The 27,852-nt window shown below is 36.2% G+C and overlaps 1 protein-coding gene across 2 annotated transcripts in view; it reads right to left on the bottom strand.

Annotated features, from left to right (window-relative positions):
- CNTN3 (contactin 3) overlaps positions 1-27,852 on the bottom strand; it is a 453,041-nt gene that overhangs the window by 161,152 nt on the left and 264,037 nt on the right. For both annotated transcript variants that reach the window (XM_001373601.5, XM_056804435.1), the window contains one exon: positions 5,584-5,679. In XM_001373601.5, coding sequence (XP_001373638.4) covers positions 5,584-5,679 — 96 coding nt within the window. The remainder of the gene's footprint in view (positions 1-5,583; positions 5,680-27,852) is intronic.

A 27,852-nucleotide genomic window follows, 5' to 3' on the forward strand; every position in this document is an offset into this window, starting at 1 on the left:
GTTTCTTCTCCTGTCCATGATAGCTCACAGGTGATAATGTAAATAAACCACATTGTAGAGAAAGTGATTGAAAGAAACAGTGTCCCAAAGGTGACAGTAATCCTTTAAACCACAAAAATCTCATGACCGTAGAGGGCAGAGTACCAAGCACCGACACAGGAAAACTTGAGTTCAAATCCCACCTCTTACTCTATGGGTCACAGGACTACTCCTTTCAGGTCATATGCACCCATGCAACTTTGAAGGGCTTATCAATTAAGTCATAAATGAATTGTTAAATAAAGAAATGATTTCTATAAATTGATATATATTTATAATTTTACATATTTAATATATATGATTATATATATTGATATATACAACATATATAAATTTATAATTTATAAAATGATAAATTATATAGGTTCCAAATCTCGAAATGAAAGAGGGCACACTTATTTAGAAGCTTCCACTTGACATAATGTATCCTTTCCTTGAATAAAGAGTTGGGAGTAGCTCACCATAAGAACCAAACAGGATTTTAAAAGAAATTTTTAAAAAAAGGAAACACCATTTTTACAGATAAAAATCTACTAGTTACCCACAGAGAAGTCATTTCAGAATCAACTGTCTGTGTGTAGCCATATCATTAACCGATTAGGTCACTGAACTGTGCCCCGTGCAAAAGTGTATAAACTCCATGATCCCAGGGACCATTTTTCAGATCTTTTCATATTTCACTCCGTGCCTATAATATGCTCTGTAAATATTGGTTTCTTATTTGACAGTATGCCATTGAATTTTAAAGAATGCCAAATTATAGCTTCTTTTGAAGCCAAAGGTACTTTAAGGAATTCTAGAGGAAAGTAGATTTTAATCGCTGTCAATGATGGAAGAGACCACAAAGGTTAGGCTCATACACTGAGGGAATAATATAATGGCAAACTTCTAATTTTGACCCTGGTCTCTTCCCAGCTGGAAAAATGAAAGAAGGTAGATAAAATGTCTATTTCTCCATAGTCTCTCAGCCCTGAATGTGTCTCAGGAAGGTGTCAATGTCATTTTATCTTTAAATAGGGGCTGGCAGGGGATTGACTGATGTTCAAGGAGAAGAAGAGAAAATTCTGGTGAGGGAGAGCCAAAGGCAAAGATTAAGGTGAGAGGAGGAATGAAATGGAAACTTTTATCCCGACTCCTATTATCACTCGTGCCACATGGCCCCCTCTCCCTCTTATCTGCCTGCTGCCTTGGGCTCGGGGCTTGGAGGAGAAATCCCTTCTCTAAAGCGTCTGGAGCCAACTTTAGCTTCCCTGCTCAGTCTCCAGCATCTCTGACAGTACCTTCCTCCCTGGCCAGGTGTACTAAAATGCCCTAAAGGCCAGTTCCCAGATCCTAGCTTCAACCCCAAGTTGAATGAACATAGACCGGGGAACTATATAAATTCAAAATTTCTTACTATTCCTCATAAATGCCTGCCTTGATTTCATCGTAGTATTCTATTTCACAGATGTGACTAAATTTATTAAACCATTCCTCTACTGTTGGGCAATTAGGTTGCCTCTAGATTTTGGGAACTGAATAGTCTGTGTTATTATATTTTAAATGTTAAACACTCAGCCACTCGTCTCCTATAGCTGTACCACTCCCAAGAACATCCTCAACCAGATTAAAATATGATGGGTAAAAATTTAACAAAGTCAATCAAAATTCAATAAAACATGTGGCCCATCAGGATGTCTATTTGACACCGCTGCTTCAGGGGATGGAGACTAGACATTTAACTTTACTGATATTGGGGCTCCTAGGTGACAGTCCTCCCTAAGGAGGCCAGAACTTTTCCTGAAACATAGTCTTAGGTTTGTCTGGAATTTTGAAAGGATAAGGTACTTTCACAGGGCTCCAAAGCCAGTATATATCAGCTGTGGGACTAGAATGTCCATCCATTAAGTTATGTTGCCTCTCAAAGATAATTTATATTTTGAAATAAATTAATTTATATTATATATTATATATATATTTATAATATATATATATATATTATATATATATATATATAATGATTGTATGGAATGTATTATTAGTTATCACATAAGTAGTTATTAGGAGCAACTAGATGGATACTATCAGACCTGGAATCAGGAAGATCTGAGTTCAATATTAACCTTAGACACTAACTAGCTGTGTGAGGCCAGGCAAATGACCCAAGCCTCCTTGCCTCAGTTTCTTCAAGTGTAAAATGAGTTGGCTAAGGAAACAGAAAACCTCTTCAGTATCTTTGCCAAGAAACCCCCAAATGGAGTCAAGAAGAGTCAGACACAAGGGAAAAGACTGAACAACTACAAAAACAAAATAAGTTATTAAGCAGGGCATAATTATGTTTAAGGTTAAACTTTTTATATAACATATATTTTTAAAAAGAGAGATAACAACTGGTAATCCACAATCCTGGTCCAAGAATGTTCAGAAATTACTATCATTAAGAATGAGATCCTTTCTCCCCTCTTACCCTAATTTCCATTCCTTGCCTTTGTGACTCACTGAATCTTCTCTCTCCTTTCACTTGGGCAATGTCTTCCAGATCCATGCCTATTACTGTGTTGGCAGACCTTGCCAGCTGCGACTTCCCCATCGCCCTCTCTGGAAGAGTGTAGGAGTGGACATGGAGTGTGAATTCAGTTCCTCTCACTTCCCATGCAGCATTTTCTGCCACACATCTGTACGGCATTTTGTGCTGTATATTCTGCCGCCATCAAAGGCTGCATGGTGGCCCAGGGTGGGTGGTTTCAGAAGTGCTGAAATTTTCTATGACTAGATCACATCAACTGCACCCCAAATGTTGTGGGGTGTGAGCCACCTCCCTGCTTAATCTGACACATTCAATTCAAGGGAAGCTGAACGTGGCAGGCAGTCCCAGAAAGAACAAAAGTCAGAACCTGAATGGAGTCAGACAATCCTGGGGGAACTTGAAAAAGCAGCAGCAGAGGTGGGTTGAATCCACCTCTCTCCCTTGATGATGACCTTCTTAAAGATAGATTCTGAAGGGCTGATTCTAACTCCACTGGAAAACTACAACATTTTCAGTATTTGTGACCCTGAGAATTATTTCTCTAGCTTTCAAACATGCCCCTGTAGCCTTCATAATTGTCCTGAACATCTTGGCACTGAGACAATCCTCATCTTCCCTAGTTAGACATTCTCTTGCCCAAGGAAACTTATTCTGTGACCAGCACAGGGTTATGAAGCGCCTCCTTCATGACAGGGTACCAATTCCAGGCTCTTAAGAGCTAATGCTCATCAATTTGGGGATATTTTCTCTTCCTTTACTCTGAATGAGACTCATTTTCTATCTTCACCTCTTTTCCTATCTTTAAAGGCCAAAAAAGCAAAACAACGTGCAAAATCATGGAAGGCAGAGATAAACGTGAGCCTCCTTGTGCAGGATAGTGGTGACTGACCACAGTTCTCTAATTTTATGAGATTAGGAAATGTTCATCTTCAGAGTGTCCTCCCTCCACCAGTTTATTATGAGGACTGTACTGTGTGCATGCCTAATCAGTTAAACGACTGCTTCTTTGTTCCTGGTGATTATATCTAATTTTTAAAACCCTCAGAAATGCCTGTTCGGTCCCAGTACTTTATTGGTGTAACACTGCTTGGAGGACAGGGAGAGGCTGGGAACTGTGCAGTGTCACTACACCTGCAAGACTGATTTAGAAAAGTTTAAGGCATCTTGTGCTTTGGTACCATTTGCTCAGGAATTTGATAGTCTGACTACATTCAAACACTGCCCCCTATAATTTAAACCAATAAAAAGACCTGATTTGATTCAACCAGTTTTGTTTTTAAGGCCAGGGATTGGTGTAAACAAAGGCAAAAAATGAAAGAAAGTCCATGTCCTCAGGAAGGCTATAATCTGTTGGGATGTGTGGTGTATGTTTGTGTGTATCGAGGGAAGAGCCTACCAGCTCACAGAAACATAACAGATAGCATTAATGACAGTTAGCATACATATATTGCTCTAAGGCTTTTTCAAAAAGTGCTTTTAAAATATTAGCGCACTGGGTTTTTACATCATCTTCATTTTCCAGGTGAAGAAACTGAGGCATATAGTACATGACTTGTCCAGAGGGTTACACAGCTAGTTACACAGTCTGAGGCTGAATTTGAACTCAGATCTTCCTAACTCCAAGTTCAGGATTTCATGTCCCCAAGACCTTTTTCTTTTCCATTCCAATTGCTAAGGGGCTAATTATAAAACAAGGACCTGACTACATCACTCCCAATGGCACCACCTCTAGAGTTTGACATATTTTAGCCCTCATCAACTGGACTTCAACCTAGTTTTCTAGAATCCCCTCCACACTTATAGCCCTGCAAACTTACCTTCTTGCTGTTCTTCACAGATGACAACTCTGATCCTTTGCAAAAGTGGTCTCCTTATCTGGGATGTAATCATTCCTTGTTTCTGCCTTCAGGAATCCTCAGTTTCTTTTACTCTTTACCTGAATGGCTACCATTTATCTTTTCTGATTACCCTAGCTATGAATCTCTCTTCCTTACCAATTACTCTTTATGCATGTATTTTTGTATTTTATTATAGAGGGAAAAGAAAGGAAGAGAAACCAAGAGAGACAGAGACAAAGGGAGAGAGAAAGAAGGGAAGGAGACACACACACACACACACACACACACACACACACACACACACACAGAGAGAGAGAGAGAGAGAGAGAGAGAGAGAGACAGACAGACAGACAGACAGACAGACAGACAGACAGACAGAGCAGAAACTTTTGAACAGAAAGACCTAGGTTCGAGTCTCCCACCAATCCCTATGATCCTGGGCAAGTCACAGGTCACTTAACTTCTTGACACTCCAGTGTCATATCTACCTTTCTACCTACCTGCCACTTTTTTGAAATGCATAAGCTATGAATAATTTCCTTTTTCTCCCTGAAAAAAACTCAGGGCTTTAACAAAAAAAAAAAAAACATTTTAAGAAAAGCACATTGAGAATTTAAGACACACTCCTCTTAGATGCATTTATCTATCTTTTCTTTAGATGTGTCTACATATTTATTCCAGGAAAAATATTTTGCAACGCTTCTGAACCACTGGCAATATGCCAATCAATGGTAACGGCACAGAAAATCTGCTATCTCAGTGCTATTCCTCCTCTACCCTTCCTCAAAAAAAATTATTTTCTTGTGTATATGTGGCCTGAGAAAGCAATCAATGGGTGACAACATCAGTTCTTTTCATGTATAACTCCTTGGAGGCAAGATCGAACAGTGCCTTGAAGTAAACAACAGACAAATATAGTACAAGCATGAAGCTTTGTAGGAGCCCTGGGGAAGGACTTTAACCCTCTTGCACCAAGACTGGTCCCTTTTAGAATGAAGGCTGGCCATTGACAAGGCCCCATAGATGGGCAATCATTGGAAGGCATTTTCTCATTCCATCATCCATTGACACAAGTTAATAATGAATCAGGTAATTGCACAACTCTGAATTAGTTGTGAAGATGATGTTGTAGATGGGCTCCAGGCTTTGTGTCATCTCCAACTCTGTGTACATGTAGGACATGAACAAACCACTTCTTACCTCCAGAATGAGGTGGGGGACCACAGAGCAGAACGACTCCCTGTCCTTCTCGGACCGATACTGTGCTTCTCATTTTAGTTTTAAAATGTTCAAGATCTAATTTAAAAACAGAACAGAATAGAACTGAGTTTCAGGGGGGAGAAAAAAATAAACTAGATGTTCACAAGGCCAAAAACATGTATTAACAGAGCATAATTAAAACATCCTCCCCCTTTCAAATACCTTTGGTATCTAAAATAGCACAGCATTTGCTTTGGGTGGGAAGGAGAAGAGTAACTTTCCTCTTGACCTTCATTAAGACTGCTAGACATTTTTTTTTTTCATAGAAACTAGCAACTCTGGATAAAAGCATATCTCATTAGTCTTGTGATTTTTGAAATGATGACAAATAAAAAGCTGACTGAGTCTGCATAGGCGAGAGAAAGTGTAGACATGAGCCAATTAATCAGATAATGTGATTCAGAGTGGGGAAATTACTTTGAACCAAAAATAAGTCTTTTGTCACTAATTATCCAGATTGAATCCACTAGGTAATTGCTGAACTTTTCATTTCGCTCCTGCAAAGACAACCAACATCCCTCAATTCCTGCCCCCCTCAAAATATTTTATCATAAATGAATAGTCTGGGGGGGGCAACATCAGATTTACCTCTAATCAGATGCTGTTGAGCTCAGAAGAGCTTAACATACTCATTTTTCTTTTGTATAATATGAGACTTATTTGTTCAATGTCATTGGGGTTTGTTCTTTATAATAAATGGAACCACAGCATGAGAAATTAATAAGACAAGCAGAATTCAATTTATAGGAGCACAGTAGGTATAATTCATGTATTTCTCTTTATTTATGGCACTGATACAAATAGAAAGATGTTGGAAAAATTACATAACATTATTTTTAGAATCACTATCAAAGGCTTCCAAGTTCATGTTTAGCATTCTCCTGGTTATTGTTGTAAGATTAAGGAGGAGAAAAGGAAAGGAAAAGGGTAAAGTTATTTTGACCCTCCACAGTAAATTTTAAAGTTGTCTCTTTTTTCCAGTTTCTAAAAAAAAGAAAACTTCATTAAAGCAGATGTTGAAAGTGTATGATGGCTCCAATATTTGAATTTTACAACCTTGACTTCAAAAAATGAAGGTCGAAGAATGATTCCCTTTTTTCAGTCAAGAGGTATAAAACCAGAAGTTTAAAAGGGGGCATAAATTGTGGCTAGAGTGGAGATTTTAAAAAATTTTAAACTGGAGTTTGTTCTATAGTGGGTGAGGGTAGGGGATCGTGATTTTTAAAAATGGGTAGGGAATTAGAGGCACCTTTATTCTTCTTTTCCACAGGGGTTTCACTTAGCTTTCTATTTCAATTCAATTATTGCTATTTGAGTTTGACATCACTACTTGAGCACAGACTTCTTGCACAATTGCCATTTTTGACTGTACTACATGTTCATACTCACCATAAGGTTTTCTGCTACCCATTAAGAAATAATCCAATATCTCATCAATGCTCTTTTTAAAAAAAATTACTCTCAATTCCCAATGACATCCCTGAACAATAACTCTCTCTAGTCACAAAGAACTATTAAACAAAAAGAAGCAATGTATCATGTATATCTGCCAATGTGTGCTACATTCCAAACCTGCATGTTACCATCTTTGTTGAGAGAAGTAGGCATCAACCTTTGATTTTCTGAATTCTCAGTGTGTTACTACTTTCTTTAGAGTTTTTATGTCTTTCAAAGTTGTCTTCCATTACATTACCATGGTCCTTTTATAAATTATTCTCTTTATCCTACTCATTTGTTCTGCATGGGCTCATATAAGTATTTTTAAGTTTCCTTGAATTCTTCATGTGTCATTTCTCATGGAAAAATAACATTGCCTTATATGCATATACCACAATTTAATCAAACACTCCCTGATTGTTGAACAACCACTTTTTATGCTACAAAAAATATGCTTCTTTAAATATTTTCATATATTTGGGCCTTTCTGTCTATTTTTTATGTCTTTGAGGCTTATGCCTATTAGTGACATTGTTGGGTAAAGAGATATTCACAGTTTAGTGTGCATGGAATCGATGATACTTCTAAGAGGTTACAGATTTGTTGGACCAAATCACAGATTCATCAACATTGCACTGGTATGTCTTCTTATAGATTCTAATATCTATCATTTCTGTCTTCTGCCATCTTTGCAACACATTATATCACAGCTGGGAAATGATACCTACAGGTCATTTTAATTTGGATTTCAGTCTTACTTACAACTCAGCTTTGTCCTGTTCATTGAGTTTATGGAAAGAGGAGATCAAAGACAAAGACACAAAACTTAAGAATGATTCTTATCTCCCATTCCAACACTTTTCACCATTACACATTTCTGACCATTTCTCTTCTTGCCTTCAATGATCCAGAATAGAGTTCTACAGACATCTCCTCCTCACTCTCTGTTAATTCCATTTTCTTTTTCCTCTCTGATTAACTTCTTCTTGTCTTCTTATCAGGCAGAACCAACAATTCAACAAAAAGAAGATACAAGCCATATCAATTTAGAGAAATCTTTGAAGTTTGTCCATCTCATAGGCAAATACCCTGGTAAAAGTACTTCCAAATCATTGATTCTATGAGAGGGATCATTTGGATGATTCTTTAATAGAATCATTGACCTCAGAGATGATCAAGTCCAATCATCTCATTTTATAGATGAGAAAATTGAGGTATAACTAGGTGGGTAACCTATCCAGGGTCCCGCAAATACCAACTATCTGTAATAGAATTTGAACTCAATTTTCCCTTTTTTATAAATATAATTAATTGTTTTACATTGGCTAGCTGGCCTCCTGACTCTAAAGTTCCTTCCAACTCGTTGATGCTAAAATCCAATGATAAATTACACTTAAAGACTATGGGAAAAATAAAGACAAAACAAAATAAAATATATTCTCATGTTTTTAAAATTGATTAAGCTAAATATCAGTAAATTTTCAATGATAAATTAAATATAGTCAGCTCTGTCACTTCCTTTATTAAAGAGGTTACATTTATAAATTTAAGAAAGAATAGCATCACAGCTTAACAAGATTGGCATAAATGATTTCTAGAGCAACTATAGAAAATGAGGCCATATTTTAGGATACTTTAGCAGCCCACAATAATGTTTGAAAAGTAGACAAAACTAAATCACCATTTCAAATCTTATGAATACTAAGACCTGGTTGATCCTTATGTATGGATAATCTATTCACTCTGCTTCAATTCATCCAAAGGAAAAGATAATGTAAACAAAAAAGTAAAAAATAAAAATAAAACTATTTATATACCTCTGCATATCCCATCTATAATTTTGTTGATAAATGAGATTAAAGTGGCTAGGTAAGAAATGTGGAGTTATAATGGTTAAAAAAAGGTTCATAACTTTTTAAATGATGTCTAAGCATGCTTATGAAATTATTTTAACCAAATATCCCCATATCAAAACAGGTTCTCTTATCTCTGTTTTTGTATTATCTGCAATTTGTAACTAAGCTTCTATCCCATCAAAGCATCAAGTCTTAAGATTATAATTGAGTGGGAACAGTAGAACAGGGCCATCCAAATTTCTCTTACTGGCTAAATGAGAAAGGATATTGTCACAATAAATAGTTTCTATGGGAGAGAACGAATATTTGAAAAGATTATTTTCTAACAACCAAATCTCTATCCTCACTGATTTCATCCTGCTTAATCTTCTGTTCTCTAAAAGTAATTTTACATTGCAGGAGATATTTATCATCGATTTTAACTGGAGTGTGTAGAAAGGAATAAAATGACTGAGAGGGTTTGAAAAACAAACCAAGTCTCTTCTTAATAGGGGGAAGGAGGAAGGAAAGGGGTTCTTCCTTTCCCCAAGCACAATTTTTGGCATTTGCATATGTACATAGGCTTCCATCACATTACCTTAAAACCCATTAAAAACAAAAGTAGCTTCAATGGAACCAGTGTATCCAAGAAAGGGTGTGTGTGTGTGTGTGTGTGTGTGTGTGTGAGACTTTTAAAATGCATACATCTATTATATCTTGCTTGACACATCCACATAGCATAGCAAACACATAAATAGAAATAGAAAAGAAAAATAACTTTATACAAGGGAGACTCCTGATCTAACAAATGAAATTTATTCTCTTCTCTTTGGCTTTACTCAGTATTCTCAATATGTTTCTATTATTAAATTAGAAATAGTGGGTAGACTGAGTCTCCTTACTTTGATCATGTTGGATGTAAAATAGGAACTGAAAAGCCCATGCCCCACTATTAAAGGACATTTGATCTGTTCCATTTCTAACCTGACCATACCCCCTCCCCTAGATAGCCTCATGGCCTCTCCCTCCTAGAAGGTGCTCCATATCAGTCAGATTTTTTGCAGTCTCACAATCTGTTACTCACAACTCTCGAGTGCAAATGACCCACCAGCCTCAGCCTTCCTGGGGAGGTTCATTTTAAATAAAATACTCTAGAAATTATAAAGCTTAAAACTTAGACATATTAAATTTTGTGGATGGGATACCATTAAAGATTCCTCTAAAATGATTCATCTGTTATGAATGTATGAAAATCTCAGGATGAGATAGAGGAAAATTGCAGGAAAATTCAAGACCAAAGAATTGTCTTCATATAGATATTAGGCACTGGGCCAGAAAAAAATAAAGGAAAAATGAGACCCTTTCTCAAGGAAATTGAATTCTTTGGAAGAATGGCAACATTTTGTAAAAGAAGCAAATACAGAATTATGTGATCAAGAATAAAGTATGAAGATCCAAATAGATCACAAAAGCTTCCTGTAGGAGGTGGTCCCTGGAAGGGATTTTGAAGGAAACTAAGGATGATTCTAAAATATAGGGTTAATTACAGTATGTCCCTGAAAGGTTCAGCAGCCCAGAGAAAGAAGATTGATTCTTGAGGAGAGCAATAAAGCCAGTGTAGTTAAATATTAGAATAAATTTATTGATGTAGAGTAATTTAGGGGAATCAGGATGGATTTTTGTCAAGGATCTATTAAATACTTAATATTGGCCAGTCACTGTGCTAGGCACTGGAAGGTAACTTGGAGTCATAATCCAGGAGTCAGTGGATGAGGGCCTGAATTGCAATAATTTTGGTAGATGAGCAAAGAACAGATACAAGAAATGTTTTGAGAGAGAGAAATGACAAAACTTAACGAAACTTGGAAATTCTTTGGTTATTGATTGTGAGGAAAAGTGAAGAGTAAGAAGATCTTATATGAGTTCTCTTTTTTATTTAACCAGAATTTATGGAAGTAGCATGTTTTCATTTTGTTCTTCCATATTCTGAGGGTTTTTTGAGGTTGGACCTATGTATGATTTCATTGGTATGGATAGCTCCCCCAAAAGGACCCTCTCAACCAATGCAGAGAAACACCTTCTCTGCAATTTACATATAAACTAGCCACACAAATTCTTATAGAATTTTCTGGGGCAATGTGAAGTGAAGTGCCTTATCCAGGGCAACATGACCAACACATGTCAGAGGCAAAATCTGGACCTTTTTCTTTCTAACTATGAGACTACCTTTCTATCTCCCACATCATGTGATCTCTTTACTACTCTATATACATCTAAATAAAGAGAAGGTGGCCTGGAAAGGTACAAAATATATAGCAGGGCTTAACATAAATTCATTTGGTATTGTCCTTTGTTTTGAGGAACCTATTTCATTGTTGCCTTGCTGCAGAGACACAGAAGGAAAGAATGATGGGCTGGGAAACAAGGGACACTAGGTTCTAGTTCCAATTGCATCAGCTGAGTCTCAGATCCCTTATCTATAAAATGAATTGGCTAGGCTAGTTGACTTATGTCAATGCTACCTTAATATTTATTAAGCCTATAATTAAGAAAGAATTATCTTTTTATAGGGAAAGCCCATAGAGACAGGCATATCTAGTGGCATGTATGAATTCTTGCATCAACAGATAAGAATGAGGAAGATAGAAAGAATTGGGGAAAATCTCACTGAATGTGAAGGTTCTGGGTGCCAGGTGTTAGAAACACATCCCAGGACACCTCCTGACAACTGCTGGGGAAGATACCTCTCAGGGCAGAATAAAGGAAGATCACCTGGGGTTTGGCTGCCTTGGGAAGAAACCATCTGCTATCTAAGTAGCTTTCTAGTGTCACTAATTATTGTTGCTAATGAGGTGCTAAATTTAGTTGTTTCTAGTTGCTAAATGACTGCAAGTGCTGTCAATGTCCTTTAAATTCCAGCACCCAGAAGCAAAGCCGTGGTCAGCCCACCCTAGTTATTGGCAAAATCACCATATGCATGAATGTTATTAATACAAGTAGCAATGCATTAATTACTTCAGTGGTTGAGAATGAAGCAGGAGGGATGACAAGAAATAGAGGGTTATTTTGGTTGTTGTTGTCATTTGGTAAGTTTCATATTGTCTGCATTTCTTCCAATATCTCAATCCCTAAAACCATCCCATGTAACTAAAATATTTTTTAAAGAAAAATATAGAAAACAAAGGTGAGAGAAAAAATAGCAGTGAAGTTGATTAATATATAGTAAATTAACTATGTAATGTAGTTATAATATGTTAAATTAAAATAAATTTGATTCATATAAAGGTAAATTATATAAAATATAATACATTATGCAATATCCAAACCTCTGGTCCTTCTGCAAAGGAATAAAAGGAGAGGGGCCTTCTGATGCTTCTTCTTTGGAGTTATGCTTGTTCTCTGTAATTTTACAACATTCACTTTTGAATATTTTCTGGTCCTTGATCTTTTGGGGGATAGAGGAGAGAGTTTGAGGTCTGGAGTCAAAAAATCCCGAATTCAAATCCCTTCTAGAATAACTTATTAGCTGTGCAGCCCTGGGCAAATCATTAAACCCCTTTAGGTTTCAGATTATCTGTTAAAACAAAAATGATAATAGTACTGAACTCACAGGGTTGTTGTGAGGATCAAATAATATAATAATTATAATGCTTTTAGTACAGTTCTTGGTGCACAGTAAGGGCTATGCAAATGTTGGCAATTATTATAATTGGTGTAGTCATATTATTATTATAATTTTTTTAACTGAGCTCTTAAGTTATATAGTAAAATTCCTGGGAGTAGGGATCAAACTATCTGTATAACTTATAAATGAGCATATGAAGGAGGGAGTAACATCTTTAAGAAAAAAGAGAGCATCTCCAACTATAACTTTTCCAATGATCTGGCAGGCCATATGTATTTCCTTTCACAGTTGGGGGCGGTGGTAGGATTGAGAATGGGGAAGGGGAGGCAATTGCAAATTAACCATATGGGAGTCAAGACAGAAGAGCTGCCCTGGGTAGAATTCATTATTAAGTTCAACCAATATTTGAAAAGAGTTTAAGAATCTACTTTAAATCTGTTTGCCTCAGTTTCCTCATCTGTAAAATGAACTGAAGAAGGAAATGGAAAACCACTTTGGTACCTTTGCCAAGAAATCCTCAAATGGAATCACAAAAAGTTGAATAGTACTGAAAAATGAACGAACAACAAAAAATATCTGATATCTGAATGACCAAAGAAGTTGAAAAACATTGCCTCACCGATCATCTGCCTCAGTCCCAAATATTCTCTTAACTTTTTATTTAATTCACAGAGCCAACATTTCCACAAGATAGTGACTTTTTTCTATTTGTATACAATAATATCGTAGGATCTGAATATGACAACAGATTCTTGTCTTTTTTATTTTATTTCATGTGATTCTCTATATGTTATCTTCCCGTGAAAAATTGTACAACTACTGCTGATAACAATAGTATTTATGTATTTTGAGGGTTAAAAAAGTTTACATATTTTGATCTCATTTGATACTCAGAGCTACCCAGTTTGGTAGGTGTTATTATTATCTTCATTTTACAGATGAAGAAACAGAGCTTATAAGATGTTTAGTGATTTGCCCTGAGCCACAGAGCTAGTAAGTGTCTGAGCCTGGATTTGCCCTCTTGTCTTCCTTACTCCAAGTCTAATATTCCATTCGCCATGCCATCTTACTCCCCAAATTTGTGTCCTCTTCTTGTCCCATCTTCTGGTGTCACTGGTCTCTTAATTTTTGCTCATACCCAAACCTCCCTTCCTCTGTTAAAGAATCATGCCTTTCTCTCTTCAAGGTACAGTTAAGATGGCATCATCATGGGAAGATCTGTTTCTTTAAATTTTTCATAGTATTTGGTCAAGACTTTTCATCTCAACTCATGACATACTCTTCCAAGTCTCAGAGGGGCGTGTGTCTTTTCGTTTCAAGGCATCTGCATGGTATGGTGGATAGAGCACTGGACCTGGAGTTAGGAAGACCTCAGGTCAAATCTAACCCAATACATTTATTTTTATCTGTGAAATTGTGAGCAACCTATGTACTAGCTTTGTAACCTGGGAGGTATGAGGTGTTCATGGAGGATTAGGACCTCGCTTGTGAGGGCTTGCTGGGGCCTTTTTAGAGTTGTTTTTACAATGTTCACACCTGGTACAACTATCTCAGCAGATAGGTTAATAAAATGAACTGGGACATACCTACGCCAAGCATGTGAAGATTTCTCCTGATGGAGTGGGAGGATGAAAACAATTTGTTCTGAAGGTAGTGGAAGCAGGCACTGTGGAGTGCTTAGATTTGGCCAAACATCGAAGACACTAAGGCTATCCATTGCATTCTAGATCATTGCCAGTTGTGCTAACTTTTGTCTTGCTACTAGATTTCAATGTCTCTGGAAGAGAGGATGATGATTTTCTACAATTTTGACTCTCTTAAATTCAAATCATATGAAAATCAAGACATGACCGTGTGATGTCACTGATCAATCTTCAAAAGGAAGGATGAAAAAACAACCCAGGGGAAGTCGCATTATTTCCTCCTCTGTAAAATGGGGATTAATAATAGCACCCCCTTCTCAGAATTGCTAAAAAGTTTAAATGAGATATTTGTAAAGTGTATGGAAAGGAACAGGTGGGATTATTGACATAATCATTGTCATTGTTTTGTCGTTGTTGTTGTTAGGGTGTCCAGGGAGGGGAGGAAACCCTGCAAACCCGCTAAGGTTCCTTTGATTATTTGAGTTATATTTTTAAATATTTTTTGTTTGTTTTAAACCACAGACACCTTCCCCATAGGACCCTATAAAACCCAAAGAGCCTTACCTTCTAAGAAAAAAATGAAAAATTTAAAAAAAGTAAAGCCATCTGATACCAGACCTTATCTGTAAACAAAAGCTATCTTTAGTATCTGTAAGGTATGATCTGCCATCCCTTCCCCACTAATATTAAGAAGAGAAAAGACATTTATTATATTTCCTGCAGAAACAGCATTGCTAATTTTGTGGGGTCTTTTCTCACCATTAGACTATAAGTTTTATGAGAGCAAGGTTTACAACACAGCTATCTTTATATTCCACATGTTTTGCACATTGTGGATACTTAATGAATCTGGTGACTTGAACTGATTACTTAAAAAGAGCATCAGCATAAATGATTCTATGTATCACGGGGAGGTGGGAAGAGGAAAAGAAGGGAAAAAACAGACGCTGAGAAAGAAAGGGAGACAGAAACATATAAGTAATGACAAAGAAAGACAGAAAAAGAGACAGAAAGAGGGAACAAAATAAGAGAGATGAGGAAGGATATAGGGAGATTGGAAGAGAAAATGTTATGTTAAAAGAAGCAGAATTACTAACATTTGTCAACTAATTTGGCAACAAGAATCACTGGAGAACCAATGAGGAATCCAGAATGAATGCAGGCTAGAATATGGATAAATGGATGGTGATTCCTTCAAAAGAAATTGATTTTTGGAAGAGGGATTAATTTGGGGAGGGGAGATAGGATGTCCTCTTTTGGACAGATTGTCTTTGAGAAGCTTATCGCCCTGTGTCTGCAATCAAGATGTCACAGAAGGGAAAGAGAAGTCATAACATGTCTTCTTCCATCAAGAAGATAGTTTTTCCATCAAGACAGATGGAAAAGATGAAGGCTTATGGGGGAAGCCCGCCAGAGCTTTGAGGGGATGAGCATGTAGGGATAATGGATACAAATGCAAGGCTTATTCATATTTAATATTACTAGTTGTAAATCCTTTAGAAAGTTTAATAGAAATTTTGTTCTCAGAGACCACAAGAAAGGAAGAAAACCCTTCCTCCTCCCTAAACAAATTGCCCCCAAAACCCCAAAGAACAAGAATCCAAACAAAAGGTTGCCATGATTAAATTCCTGCCATCTCATATTCCTGGTTCAAAATTCAAATTTGAATTCCACAAAGGTTTACTGAATATTTTTATGTGCAAAGTACATTGGCTAAGTGCTAGGGATATAAGAATGCAATTCTGTGGCATTTGGATATAAAAATCATTGAATTAAAAGAATGACATTATTTACATCCCTGAGGTCAGGCAGGTAGTTTCCCTAAGAGGGATTGTGGGCAACAACTAATCTCCTTTCAGAGTCTCAGAATGCATACAATATTTTTCAATAAGAAATGGAACCTAGAGGGGACTCTTGTTCTTACTTCACTGATATTGTGTATATGAATGTGAGTTTTCAATCAATATTCAAAGTGCATCTGGCATCTGATTCCCCAATCCAAATATCATGACGCTGATGTAACTGACATTTTTACAGACAGGAATCGCAGATGAGCAGCCCAAGTATTGCACTATTGCCACAAGATATTCAACAACCTAAAATAATGTCTCTATCATGGTGAGTTGATGCTCTAGTAGAGATATCATAAACACAGGCAGTAAGGACATGGGATAAGAAATTATGGATAGTAGCAGTATGACTCTGGGCAAGTCACTTAACCCTAGTTGTGTAACCCTTATTGCTCTTCTAAATTTGAATCAATGCTTAAATCTCTTCTAAGACAGAAATTAAGTGTTGTTTTTAACCCTTACATTCTGTATTAGAATAAATACTTTGTATTGGTTCCAAGGCAGAAGAATGGTAAGGGCCAGGAAATGGGGGTTAATTGACTTGCATGGGGTCACACAAATAGGAAGTGTCTTAGATCAAATTTGAACCCAGCACTCCCTATCTCTAACCCTGACTTTCAATCCACTAAGCTATCTAACTGCCCCCAGAATTTAAGGATTAAAAAAAAAAAACAGAAAGAAATTTTGGATGGGTTGAGATCTGAATAGATAAGGAAATGCATGAATGAAATCTTGGATTTTGTTTGTTTCCTAACATTAAATCACCTTTTGCTTTCTGCTTCCTTTCTCCATTTTCACTTTCAAAGTGAAGATACAGACTTATTAAAAGGTTTGTACCTTAGTTTTGGAGAATCTTGTCAAATCTTCAAAGAAGTCCCTTTTTCTCCATTCTCAGCCAAAAATGTAGCCCTCAAACAGCTAATTATGTTTACACTAGTCCCTTTGCTTATTTAAAGTCAGGTCTCATAGATGGTCAGCCTGCTCTGTCTGTCCTCAACTATACTACATCCAGCTCTCTGCTGAGAAAAGATTTTGCTTATGTTGGATCGTGTCATTCATCTACTAAATAAATTTCAGTGCTCTTTATTGCTAATCTAATCAAAATGGACATTTCTCTGTTCAGTTCTTAGGGTCCTTCCCAACCTGGTTTTAACCCATCTTTCCAGCTTTCTTAATGTTACCACTCTTCCTGCCCCATGTGGTGCAGTCAAACTGGTCTCTCCGTTCTTCATACCCAGCAATCCATTTCTCATCTTGTCTTTGCACTGACTGGTGCCCATGCCTGAGAGGTTCTTACTATTCATCCCTTAGAATATTTCTCTTCCTTTTAAGAATCAGCTAAAGCCTCACCTTCTTCATATGGTCTACGCTGATCCTTTCCTAACACCAACTGTTTCTAGTCTCCCTCATAATGTTTTTCTCTATGCCTATTCATATTCATTTGATTCCACTGTATGGATGCAAACTTCTGAAGAATAGAGACCATGCTGTTTTTTGTATCTGTATCCTTGGTGGTGCCTAGGATAAAAAAGAATTCCTGGCATGCAGGATGTTTTTGTTTTTATTTTTTTACAATGTCATGGAATTACCTTATCAACCTTCCTGAAAAGAGTCACATATAAAGATTGATTTGCCAGTGAGTATGTCCTTTTTTATGCAGTAAGTTTTTAATAAGGGATGGCTCAATTGATTCTCATTGTCAGTGCACTAAGACAAAATAACCAAGTGTCCTAGGATATTATGTTTCTTATTGCTTTTGGGTTCATGATGAAGTGAAGGAGCTGAGCACTGAAGGGAGAAGAGCTCTGATTTGGAATTAGGAAGTCCTAAATTCAAATATGACATCATGAGACTCAGGGCAAGTCAATCCCATCTTTACTTGTAAATGAGGATACTAGTAGCACCAACCTCATAGGGCTGCTGTGAGAACCAAATAGGATGGTATTTGTATGGTGTTCAACAAATCTTAAAACATTATATTATTATTATTCAGTCATTTCTAGCTGTGTACAAATACCTGCAACCCTATTGGGGTTTTTCTTGCCAAAGATACTGGAGTGGTTTGACATTTCCTTCTCCAGTCCATTTTACAGATGAGGAAACTTAAGTCAACAGAATCAGGTGACTTACCCAGGACCATACCAGTTAGTGTCTGAAACTGGATTTGAACTCAGGAAGAGGAATCTTCCTGACTGTAGGTTGAGTGTTCTATCCACTTTATTACCAGCTGCCTCTAAAATATTATATAAATGCCACCTATTATTATTAAGAGATTACTTTTTCTATACTCCTTTATTTGCTTCTAAAAGGCAGGTCTTTTGAACCTCCTTTATATTTTTTGGTACAAGTTTCTGATGACTTGTAGTTTCATTTAGATAGTAACAAGTTCATAATACTGTGTTTTAATTCTTAAAATAACAGATCAATTTATTGATCATATGACAAAAATCTTACATTTAAAATAATAATAGAATGTCAGAGATGAAAGCATCAAAGGTGATCTAAACCAATTTCTAACAACAGTTGAATTCTATAAAGACCTGTGTGATTCTTCCACTCTTCTGCCATCTTAGGAACTGCAAAAGACTGAATCACTGCTTTCTCCTGTTTTGCTGATGGCCATGCTCAAGGGATTCATCATCTCCTAGTCCACCTACTGATTCTGAAATCTATATTACCTGGGTCACCTCTCTTACAGCAGACATTCTGTCATTTGACCTGTGCCACCACCTTAATAAAATCTGTAAGCAAGCACTTAAGCTATAGTTTAGATTAGCTGGGGTCACCTCCATGTCTGCTTGAGGCCTTAGAATAAAAATTTTGTGGAGTTTATTCTTTCTATAAACACACACACCACATGTTTCACTTTCATCTCTTCAAGAATATTATTTCTTGAGAGCACTACATAGTTTTTCTTGTCTTTCATTTATATTATTCCTTCACTCCAGCCATTTGCACTCAGTACCTCACACTCAGCATTGAGTATGTATTTTTTTATCTGAAATATAAATATTGCTTAATTTAAAAAAGACACTGTAGATTTCACTTTGAAGAACTGACTTATTCACTGGAAACAAAATGGATCCCTATTGATAAGGGGAATGGCTAAATTAATAATAATAATAAATGCTACATGAACACAACAGGACAGACATGAGGAATATGAAGAAGACAGAGAAGTATGGGAAGACATATGAACTGATACAAAGGAAAGAAAGCAAAGTCAAAAATATAACATATATACAATGATTAAAACTGTAAAAAGGAAAACAATAATTAAAGACATTCAACTCTAAGTCATTATCATTATCAAGGTTATCCCCAATGGAAAAAAGAGGAAATGCACATCTTTTTTCAGAGGTGGGGAATTCTGGTTGTGAACATTGATTGCATACAGTGTCAGACATGGTCTAGGTGCTGGTGAGTTTTGCTGAACTATTATTCCAGTCTCTCTTTTTTATATCTTTATCACAAGAGATGGCTTTCTGCCTGAACTAGGAGGACATATATTTGAAAATGAACATTACATAAAAACAAAAAAAAACATTTAAAAAAAGAATCTAGTTCTCTTTATTTGTTGTTTAAAATAGGGGGAAAGGCTTTTTGTGGGCTTTTTCGTTACTTTCTATGATTTTTACAGATACTTTTTTTTAAAAGTCAAAACAACCATGTAATTATTAAAATCCATTGCTTGTAATTCTGAAGTTTAAAAGTATGAATAATTAATATAAAAAGTAAGGAACAAAATGTCTACTATTTCTGAAAGGTTTTTTTTTCTCTTTTTCTTTAATGGAAAAAGAAATTTTTTTCAATCCATCTACCAATACTACATTTTTATTTGTGCAAAAAGCATTGGGAATGGTTTCTTTATCTCTTTGAATATAAGATATCTGAGAAATATTAGCCTTTTCAGAAAGCTCAGAAAGTCTCTGTTAAAACCTCTTTTAAAAAGCCATTTTGATTTTGATTTAACAGGTCTCTAGCTTCTCTATATAAAAAGACAGCATTGCTCTTACATGGAAACAGTGCCATTTATAAAATAAATGAAATGTACTTCTCAACACCATTAAAAAAGGGGGATACATATATTTCAGATACTGTACCATTTATTATATGTGGCCAAAGAGCACAGAAAACTAGAACACAAATGATAATGGACAAATTCCCTTTACTTAAAGAAATACATCCTTGTATTTTTAAAGAAAATGATCATTGACACTGGTTTAGTTAAATTAACTAATGCAAAAAACAAATTTAGCAGATTATGCATCAATAAGTCTATTTTCGTTAGTTTCAGATAAGAGAATATAGAAAAATCTGGGACTTCCTTTGCTGAGCTATCTTACTCTTGGTGGGAGAGTTTATTTACTGGGAATTTACTGTTATATTCCAATCTGTGACATCTAAATACAGTTTGATAATAGATTAAATAAAGTGATTTGCTCTGGGTGATATTTTTTTTGATAGAAGGCAACTTTAGAGGGAAAAATAGTAGGTGAGGTACCTGGACAAGGTATCCTGTATAAGGATAGTTTGAGTTGAATCTTGAAGATCAAAGTTTTCTAAAATGCAGAGTTGGGAGGGAGTACATTTCAGCATAAAAGTGTGGAAAATGGAGGCTTTACTCACTAAACACACCAGTACAATAACAAGTACCTAGTAGGCATTCAAGAGTACTTGCTGAATTTAAAATAGCAGTCTATTCATAATGCACCTTCCATCAGAGAAATCGCAAGACTCTACATGATCAGACTTCTGATAATTTATTTTATGCATCAAATGTAGTGATTTTGGAATTCATTCCATAATGACTATTATACCCAGCCAATCAAGAATGCCAGTCTAATTGCCAAGACAATTATCATCATTCCACATTAAATGTCTTGCCACCTTCAAGGCCCTCAAGGCAACTGGCATTAAATATTATATCTACTGCCTTTAAGAGGCATATTTCCATCCACCATAGTTGTGAGAAAGAGAGAAATCAACATAAATGCACAATGCACACAGTACTAAAAGGAAAATAGGTTAAAGTCTCCAACTAGCTCTTCCTCATTTTTATTTAAAAAAGGCACACTGTACTTTGCAATGACTCAGTCAGTGGTCATATCTGGCCTATTAGTGAAGTTCACAGGTGGTGAGAACTACTGTGGCTTGGCATTCACTGAGTGCCATAATCACCTAGAAACAGGTTGCCTCACACATTTTTGCTCTAATTATACAACCATTCCATACTGAAATTTTTTAATCCAAATAGAAAAAGGGAGCAGCCATCAGGTATTACTTGTGAAAAAACCTGCAGGTTACCTATTTCTCATTATTAATTGTTAGGAAGTTTGTCTGACCAAGCTAAAACGAAGTTGGTATTGGTTCCATTTTGAAAGTTAGTTAAAACTAACCACTGAAATTTGGCCCATGTTTATAGAGGGTATTTTTGCCAGAAATTTCCTGCTAATAAATTATTTTTTTTACATGTGGGAGGGAGGGTATGTCAAAGAGACAATCAACAGGAGTCTAGCTGATGTCTATAACATTGGTGGTACATACAAAGTAGGTCAGTGAGGAGAATTCTTGAAGTTGATAATGATGACTCCCAATTATTTGGCAATTTTTAGATTTAGAGAATATTTTTGCGAGGTAGGTAATATAGGTTTTATCACTTCCATTTCACGGATGAAGAGACCAAGGCTTAACAAGTATTCCATTTCTGAAAGTTATTTAAGACCAGTTTATTATAAGGATTCTCAGCTTCAATTCATAATCTTGGAGGGTGGTACATACACACGGGAGGTTTGAGCTAATGACATTAAGAATCACCAGAGAATCCTAATAAGTTCTCTTAGAACTATGAAAGAGACTTGCTTAATTATACAAGCTTCATCTGTGAGAGGAGGAAATGGGATAAGGATTATCAGAGTTCATATGATCTACACTATGTTTATAGAATTCCTCTTCTCTATCAACATAGCAACATCATAGAAAAATGAATATCAGTTTAGAACAACATGACCTGAAAATAATCAACACTCAAGAATTCAGCCTTCATCTTCTCTCTGTGTATATTCATTCAATGCTATGATAATTGCATGTTATTTATGCTTATTTATTATTTTGGGTCAATACCAGGCAAATCATTCTGCTTTCCAATTGATCATCGTCTTTTCTTGCATTCTTTAGGTCAACATGTCAGAACATTAAAAATAAACTTATGAAGTAAAAAATAACAGACCCCCAAGTTCCCCAAACATGGGTTCATGCTTTATATAGTTAAATATAAGGATGACAAGACACACAGCATAGGGGCTAGAGAAGCAGTTTTGTGGTAAGCAGGACCAAGGTTTGAGTTGAGAGTATGACAAACGCTAAATGTACTGCTCTAAGTAAGCACCATATTATCCAAGGCCCATGAAAAACTCGAAGACTACATTGTAGCGGGTCTAGCAGGCTACATGGGTAGAGAGAATTTTCACAGTGTGAGTACCCCACATTAATGAAATCCTGGATCTAAACCAAAAAGTCCCTAATTCATAAAACCTTTAAGCTATTTCTTTTCTTAATCTTTACATTATCTGGTGTCAATGTGGAAAGAAAGAATAAAAATCAAAATGGCAAATATAAGGTTTAGGTTATATGTACCTAAAAATATGCCAACTGCTCCAACAAACCTACTATGTATCAGTCACTGTGCTAGGCATCGTTTCTTGTAACTCAGTCCTGTCTGACTCTTTATGCCTCTGTTTAGCATTCACTTGGCAAAGATACTAGAGAAATTTATTTCCTTCTCTAGATTGTTTTACAGGGGAGGAAACTGAGGCAAACAGAGTGAAGTGATATACCCAGGGTCACACAGCTAGTAAGAGAATGAAGGCTAGATTTAGATCTTTTTGATTATTTCCAATGCTCAGTCAACTGCATCACCAGCTGCCCCATGTTGGGCATTAGGGCTACATATTCCAAATCGACTTAGTTCTTGTACCCCAAGAAGTTACTTTTTCAAGGAGGAAAACAATGGCGAATTATAGACATAGTTAAGAGTTGCTAGTACTTTTCCTGGTGCTTATGTGATACATTTTTATAAACATGAAGCCAAAAACAGGTGTCTGTCTATGTGTGTGAGAGTGGGGGGTGTATAATGTAACAGCATTTAGGAAAATGAATACTTTTATTATTTTGTCATTTTAACACCATTCCCCAAAATAAACTCTGGCATAATAGACACATATAAATATTATGATATCTTCCTTGTTGCCTTGGAAACAGTCATTGGCATATTCTCTGCTTATGCATTTTACTGTATTTCTAGCCAAGACAACAAGCGTAAATCCTTACTGCTTATTTTTCTTCATAAGTTACATTAGAGGACTATAATAAGCAGGGAACAAGAGGGCAATTTCATGCTGCAGAAATACAGTATAAATGACAAAGAAATCACATGTGGCAACAGAAGAATGATAGAACCAATAAGACTTTAAGGGCTTAAAATGGAATAAAAAATAGATCTAAGTAATATTATGAAGACTGAAAAAATTATGAAAAAGTTTATGTAACGAAGTTACATAAAAAAGATTATAAGCAACTATAACCACTGTCTGATTAACTAAATGGGCCAAATGTTTAAAAAAGGGGGCCCATTTTCTGGTGGATGTACTGATCTAGTCATATTCTATATAACACATTTTCTGGTGGATGTACTGATCTAGTCATATTCTATATAACACATTTTCTGGTGGATGTACTGATCTAGTCATATTCTATATAACACATTTTCTGGTGGATGTACTGATCTAGTCATATTCTATATAACACTGTACTGATCAGTTTATTTGGTTTTTTGCGTGCAAGCGAAAATCTAACACAAATCCTTTTAACATTTTAGAATGCAAAGCCTCATTGACATATTATAATCAGAACTCCCTTCATCCTCCTCTCTCCCCTATCCCTGACATGAAATAAGTTTCTAATAGGACACATGTCATAATATATGCTCAACACATTTTGGGTTCCATTTAAATACTGGTGCTTATCATTACCATCATATAACACACACTAGCTGTGGAATCTCAGATATAACACTTAACTTCTTAGAAGCTCAGAAAACTCTCTAAGAAACCTATAGATCATAGAGATCACAGGAGCAGAAGGACCACAAAATCCATATAATCCAACACTATTCTTTAGCAATGAAGGTTAAAGGTAGTGTGAAGCAAGATCTGATCTCAGAATCTGGGACACAAGAGACAAAGCTTTTCAAAGGGATTAATCTGCGCTTCTAATAATTGTTTTAATGATGTAAAATTGTTTTCATGGAACTAAATGCCTCCTGTAAAGCTGCTTCACATAAAACCATGCTCTTCAGGATGCAGCTAATGGTGTTACAAATGGATATAAAATATAACAAAAATAATAGAAATTATCATTATTCCTGATTTTATGTAACATCTGCATTTTGGCTGTATGTTTATTTCTTTTAAATTATATTTCACCCTTGATATACATTATAAAGTTAAATGATTTCCCATAAGAAGCACCCGTAAACCTACAAATTTTGTAAGCTTGAAATGCTATATAAATCACATGAAGAATCTTATAATGTCCTGTTCCTTCCTTTATCATCTCTATATCTCTCCTGAAGGCAAAACTTACTCATAACACTTAAAAGGAAATGAAATAGTCACTGGAAGTTGGCTCTGTGAAAAAGACAGGGCGTGTTAACTTCATAACCCTTTCTGTCAGGACTTATGATCTGGTAGACCAGAGGAATATCATAGCAAACCATTTCCCATTGCTATAAAGGTGTCCCAATTCCTTTTTCTAAAATCCTTATCTGTCTTCAATGTTCAATACAAGTACCACATCTTCCAAGTAGCCATCTGTGATATGGAACCTCCTTCCTCTCCATCCCCAACCTGGCTTTGCCTTCTTCAAATATCTCTAGATTATTTTGCCCCCATAACATAAATTTAGACAATATGGAGATATTGGATAGAATGCAGAACTTGCCATCAGGGAGACCAGGTGTCTTGCCTCTGATACTAGCTGGGAAAATGTGGGCAAGACATGTCTCTTCTATTAGTCAGCAAAATGGAGATAAAAATACATTTGATACCCTTATATCACTAGCTTGTTGTGAGCTCAAAATGAGATAAGGTTTTTAAAGAGTTTTGTAAGCTTCAAAGAACTATGCGAATGTCAGCATTTTATTATATTTTCTATGAACTTGTTGTCTTTGTAGTAGACAAGAATTTCCTAGAGGACAAGGAATATGAGTTTTTCCTCGTGTATTCTCAGTATTCTTAGGCCATAGCACAGAGCCTTCCATGTGAGATGTAGTAGATGTGAAGATTGGATTTAGCTATTTCCTGATTTTAACAATGAAGATTCTTAATGTAACAAAATCAGGGGGAATTGTGAACATTAAATTACTCCACCCTACTTAGACCATACTTTAGGGGAAGATAAAGTTGTAATCTCCTGATTGAACAATGAAGGTACTTAACTCTTACCTTATAGTGAAGCTAGAACTTTAAGTTAAGTCTATTTTAAGATCTTAATACCAAAAGGTACTAAGTAACTATAAAGGTTAAATTAATCACAAAAAAGGTAAAGTAACTCACAAAAGGTAAACTTAAAAAAGAAGTGTTAAGTAACTCTAAAGATATAATCTAATCAAAGAAGATGAGAACTCAAAAGATATGGACATTTAGAGGAGGAGATATAAGAGTAAAAGGGCTATACATTTGGCTCACTGGCTCTCTCCAGGAGAACCTTTTGGCTCTTTCTCTGGAAAGGTGGCTCTGACTGGTCACTTCCTGTCAGCAGGCCTGGGCACCAGTTCAATCGTGGAGCTCAAGCCTGGAGGAGGTCCCTTAGACAGTTTCGTTGAAACAGTCATGTGGTGAGTGATAAGACTGATTCCCTTTTCCCTGGGAACTCAGGGGAGGCCTCCCTGGCCAAGGCCTTGAACTCCTTCCTGGCTCAGGCTGAGCCAGAGCAGTTTAAATTAACTCTTTTCCTCTCTCTCTCTCTCTTCTTTTTTTTTTTAAATATATTTTATTTGATCATTTCCAAGCATTATTCGTTAAAGACATAGATCATTTTCTTTTCCTCCCCCCCACCCCCCATAGCCAACGCGTAAGTCCACTGGGCATTAGATGTTTTCTTGATTTGAACCCATTGCTTTGTTGATAGTATTTGCATTGGAGTGTTCATTTAGAGTCTATCCTCTGTCATGTCACCTCAACCACTGTAGTCAGGCAGTTTCTTTTTCTCGGTGTTTCCACTCCCTTAGTTTATCCTTTGCTTATGAATAGTGATTTTTTCTCCTAGATCCCTGCAAATTGTTCAGGGACATTACACCACCATTTATGGAGAAGTCCACTACATTCGATTATACCACAGTGTATTAGTCTCTGTGTACAATGTTCTCCTGGTTCTGCTCCTCTCACTCTGCATCACTTCCTGGAGGTTGTTCCAGTCTCCATGGAACTCCTCCACTTTATTATTCCTTTTAGCACAATAGTATTCCATCACCAACATATACCACAGTTTGTTCAGCCATTCCCCAATTGATGGGCATGCCCTCGTTTTCCAGTTTTTGGCCACCACAAAGAGCGCAGCTATGAATATTTTTGTACAAGTCTTTGTGTCCATTATCTCTTTGGGGTATAGACCCAGCAGTGCTATGGCTGGGTCAAAGGGTAGATATTCTTTTGTCGCCCTTTGGGCATAGTTCCAAATTGCCCTCCAGAATGGTTGGATCAGTTCACAACTCCACCAGCAATGAATTAATGTCCCTACTTTGCCACATCCCCTCCAGCATTCATTACTTTCCTTTGCTGTTATGTTAGCCAATCTGCTAGGTGTGAGGTGATACCTCAGAGTTGTTTTTATTTGCATCTCTCTGATTATAAGAGATTTAGAACACTTCTTCATGTGCTTGTTAATAGTTTTGATTTCTTTATCTGAGAACTGCCTATCCATTTCCCTTGCCCATTTATCAATTGGAGAATGGCTTGATTTTTTGTACAATTGATTTAGCTCATTATAAATATGAGTAATTAAACCTTTGTCAGAGGTTTCTATGAAGATTTTTTTCCCAATTTGTTGTTTCCCTTCTGATTTTAGTTACATTGGTTTTGTTTGTACAAAAGCTTTTTAGTTTGATGTAGTCAAAATTATTTATTTTACATTTTGTGATTCTTTCTATATCTTGCTTGGTTTTAAAGCCTTTCCCCTCCCAAAGGTCTGACATGTATACTATTCTGTGTTTACCCAATTTACTTATGGTTTCCTTCTTTATGTTTAAGTCACTCACCCATTTTGAATTTATCTTGGTGTAGGGTGTGAGGTGTTGATCTATTCCTAGTCTCTCCCACACTGTCTTCCAATTTTCCCAACAGTTTTTATCGAATAATGGATTTTTGTCCCAAAAGCTGGGATCTTCTTGCTGAGGTCGCTTTCCCCCAGTCTATTCCACTGATCTTCCTTTCTGTTTCTTAGCCAGTACCAAATTGTTTTGATGACTGCTGCTTTGTAATATAGTTTAAGGTCAGGGACTGCAAGGCCCCCATCATATGTGTTTTTTTTCATTATTTCCCTGGATATCCTTGATCTTTTGTTCTTCCAAATGAACTTTGTTATGTTTTTTTCTAAATCAGTGAAGAAGTATTTTGGTAGTTCAATGGGTATGACACTAAATAGATAAATAAGTTTGGGTAGGATGGTCATTTTTATTATATTGGCTCGTCCTATCCATGAGCAGTTAATGTTTTTCCATTTGCTCAAGTCTAGTTTTAGTTGTGTGGCGAGTGTTTTGTAGT

Source organism: Monodelphis domestica, chromosome 7, assembly GCF_027887165.1.
Source record: "Monodelphis domestica isolate mMonDom1 chromosome 7, mMonDom1.pri, whole genome shotgun sequence".
Taxonomy (NCBI): Eukaryota; Metazoa; Chordata; class Mammalia; order Didelphimorphia; family Didelphidae; genus Monodelphis; species Monodelphis domestica.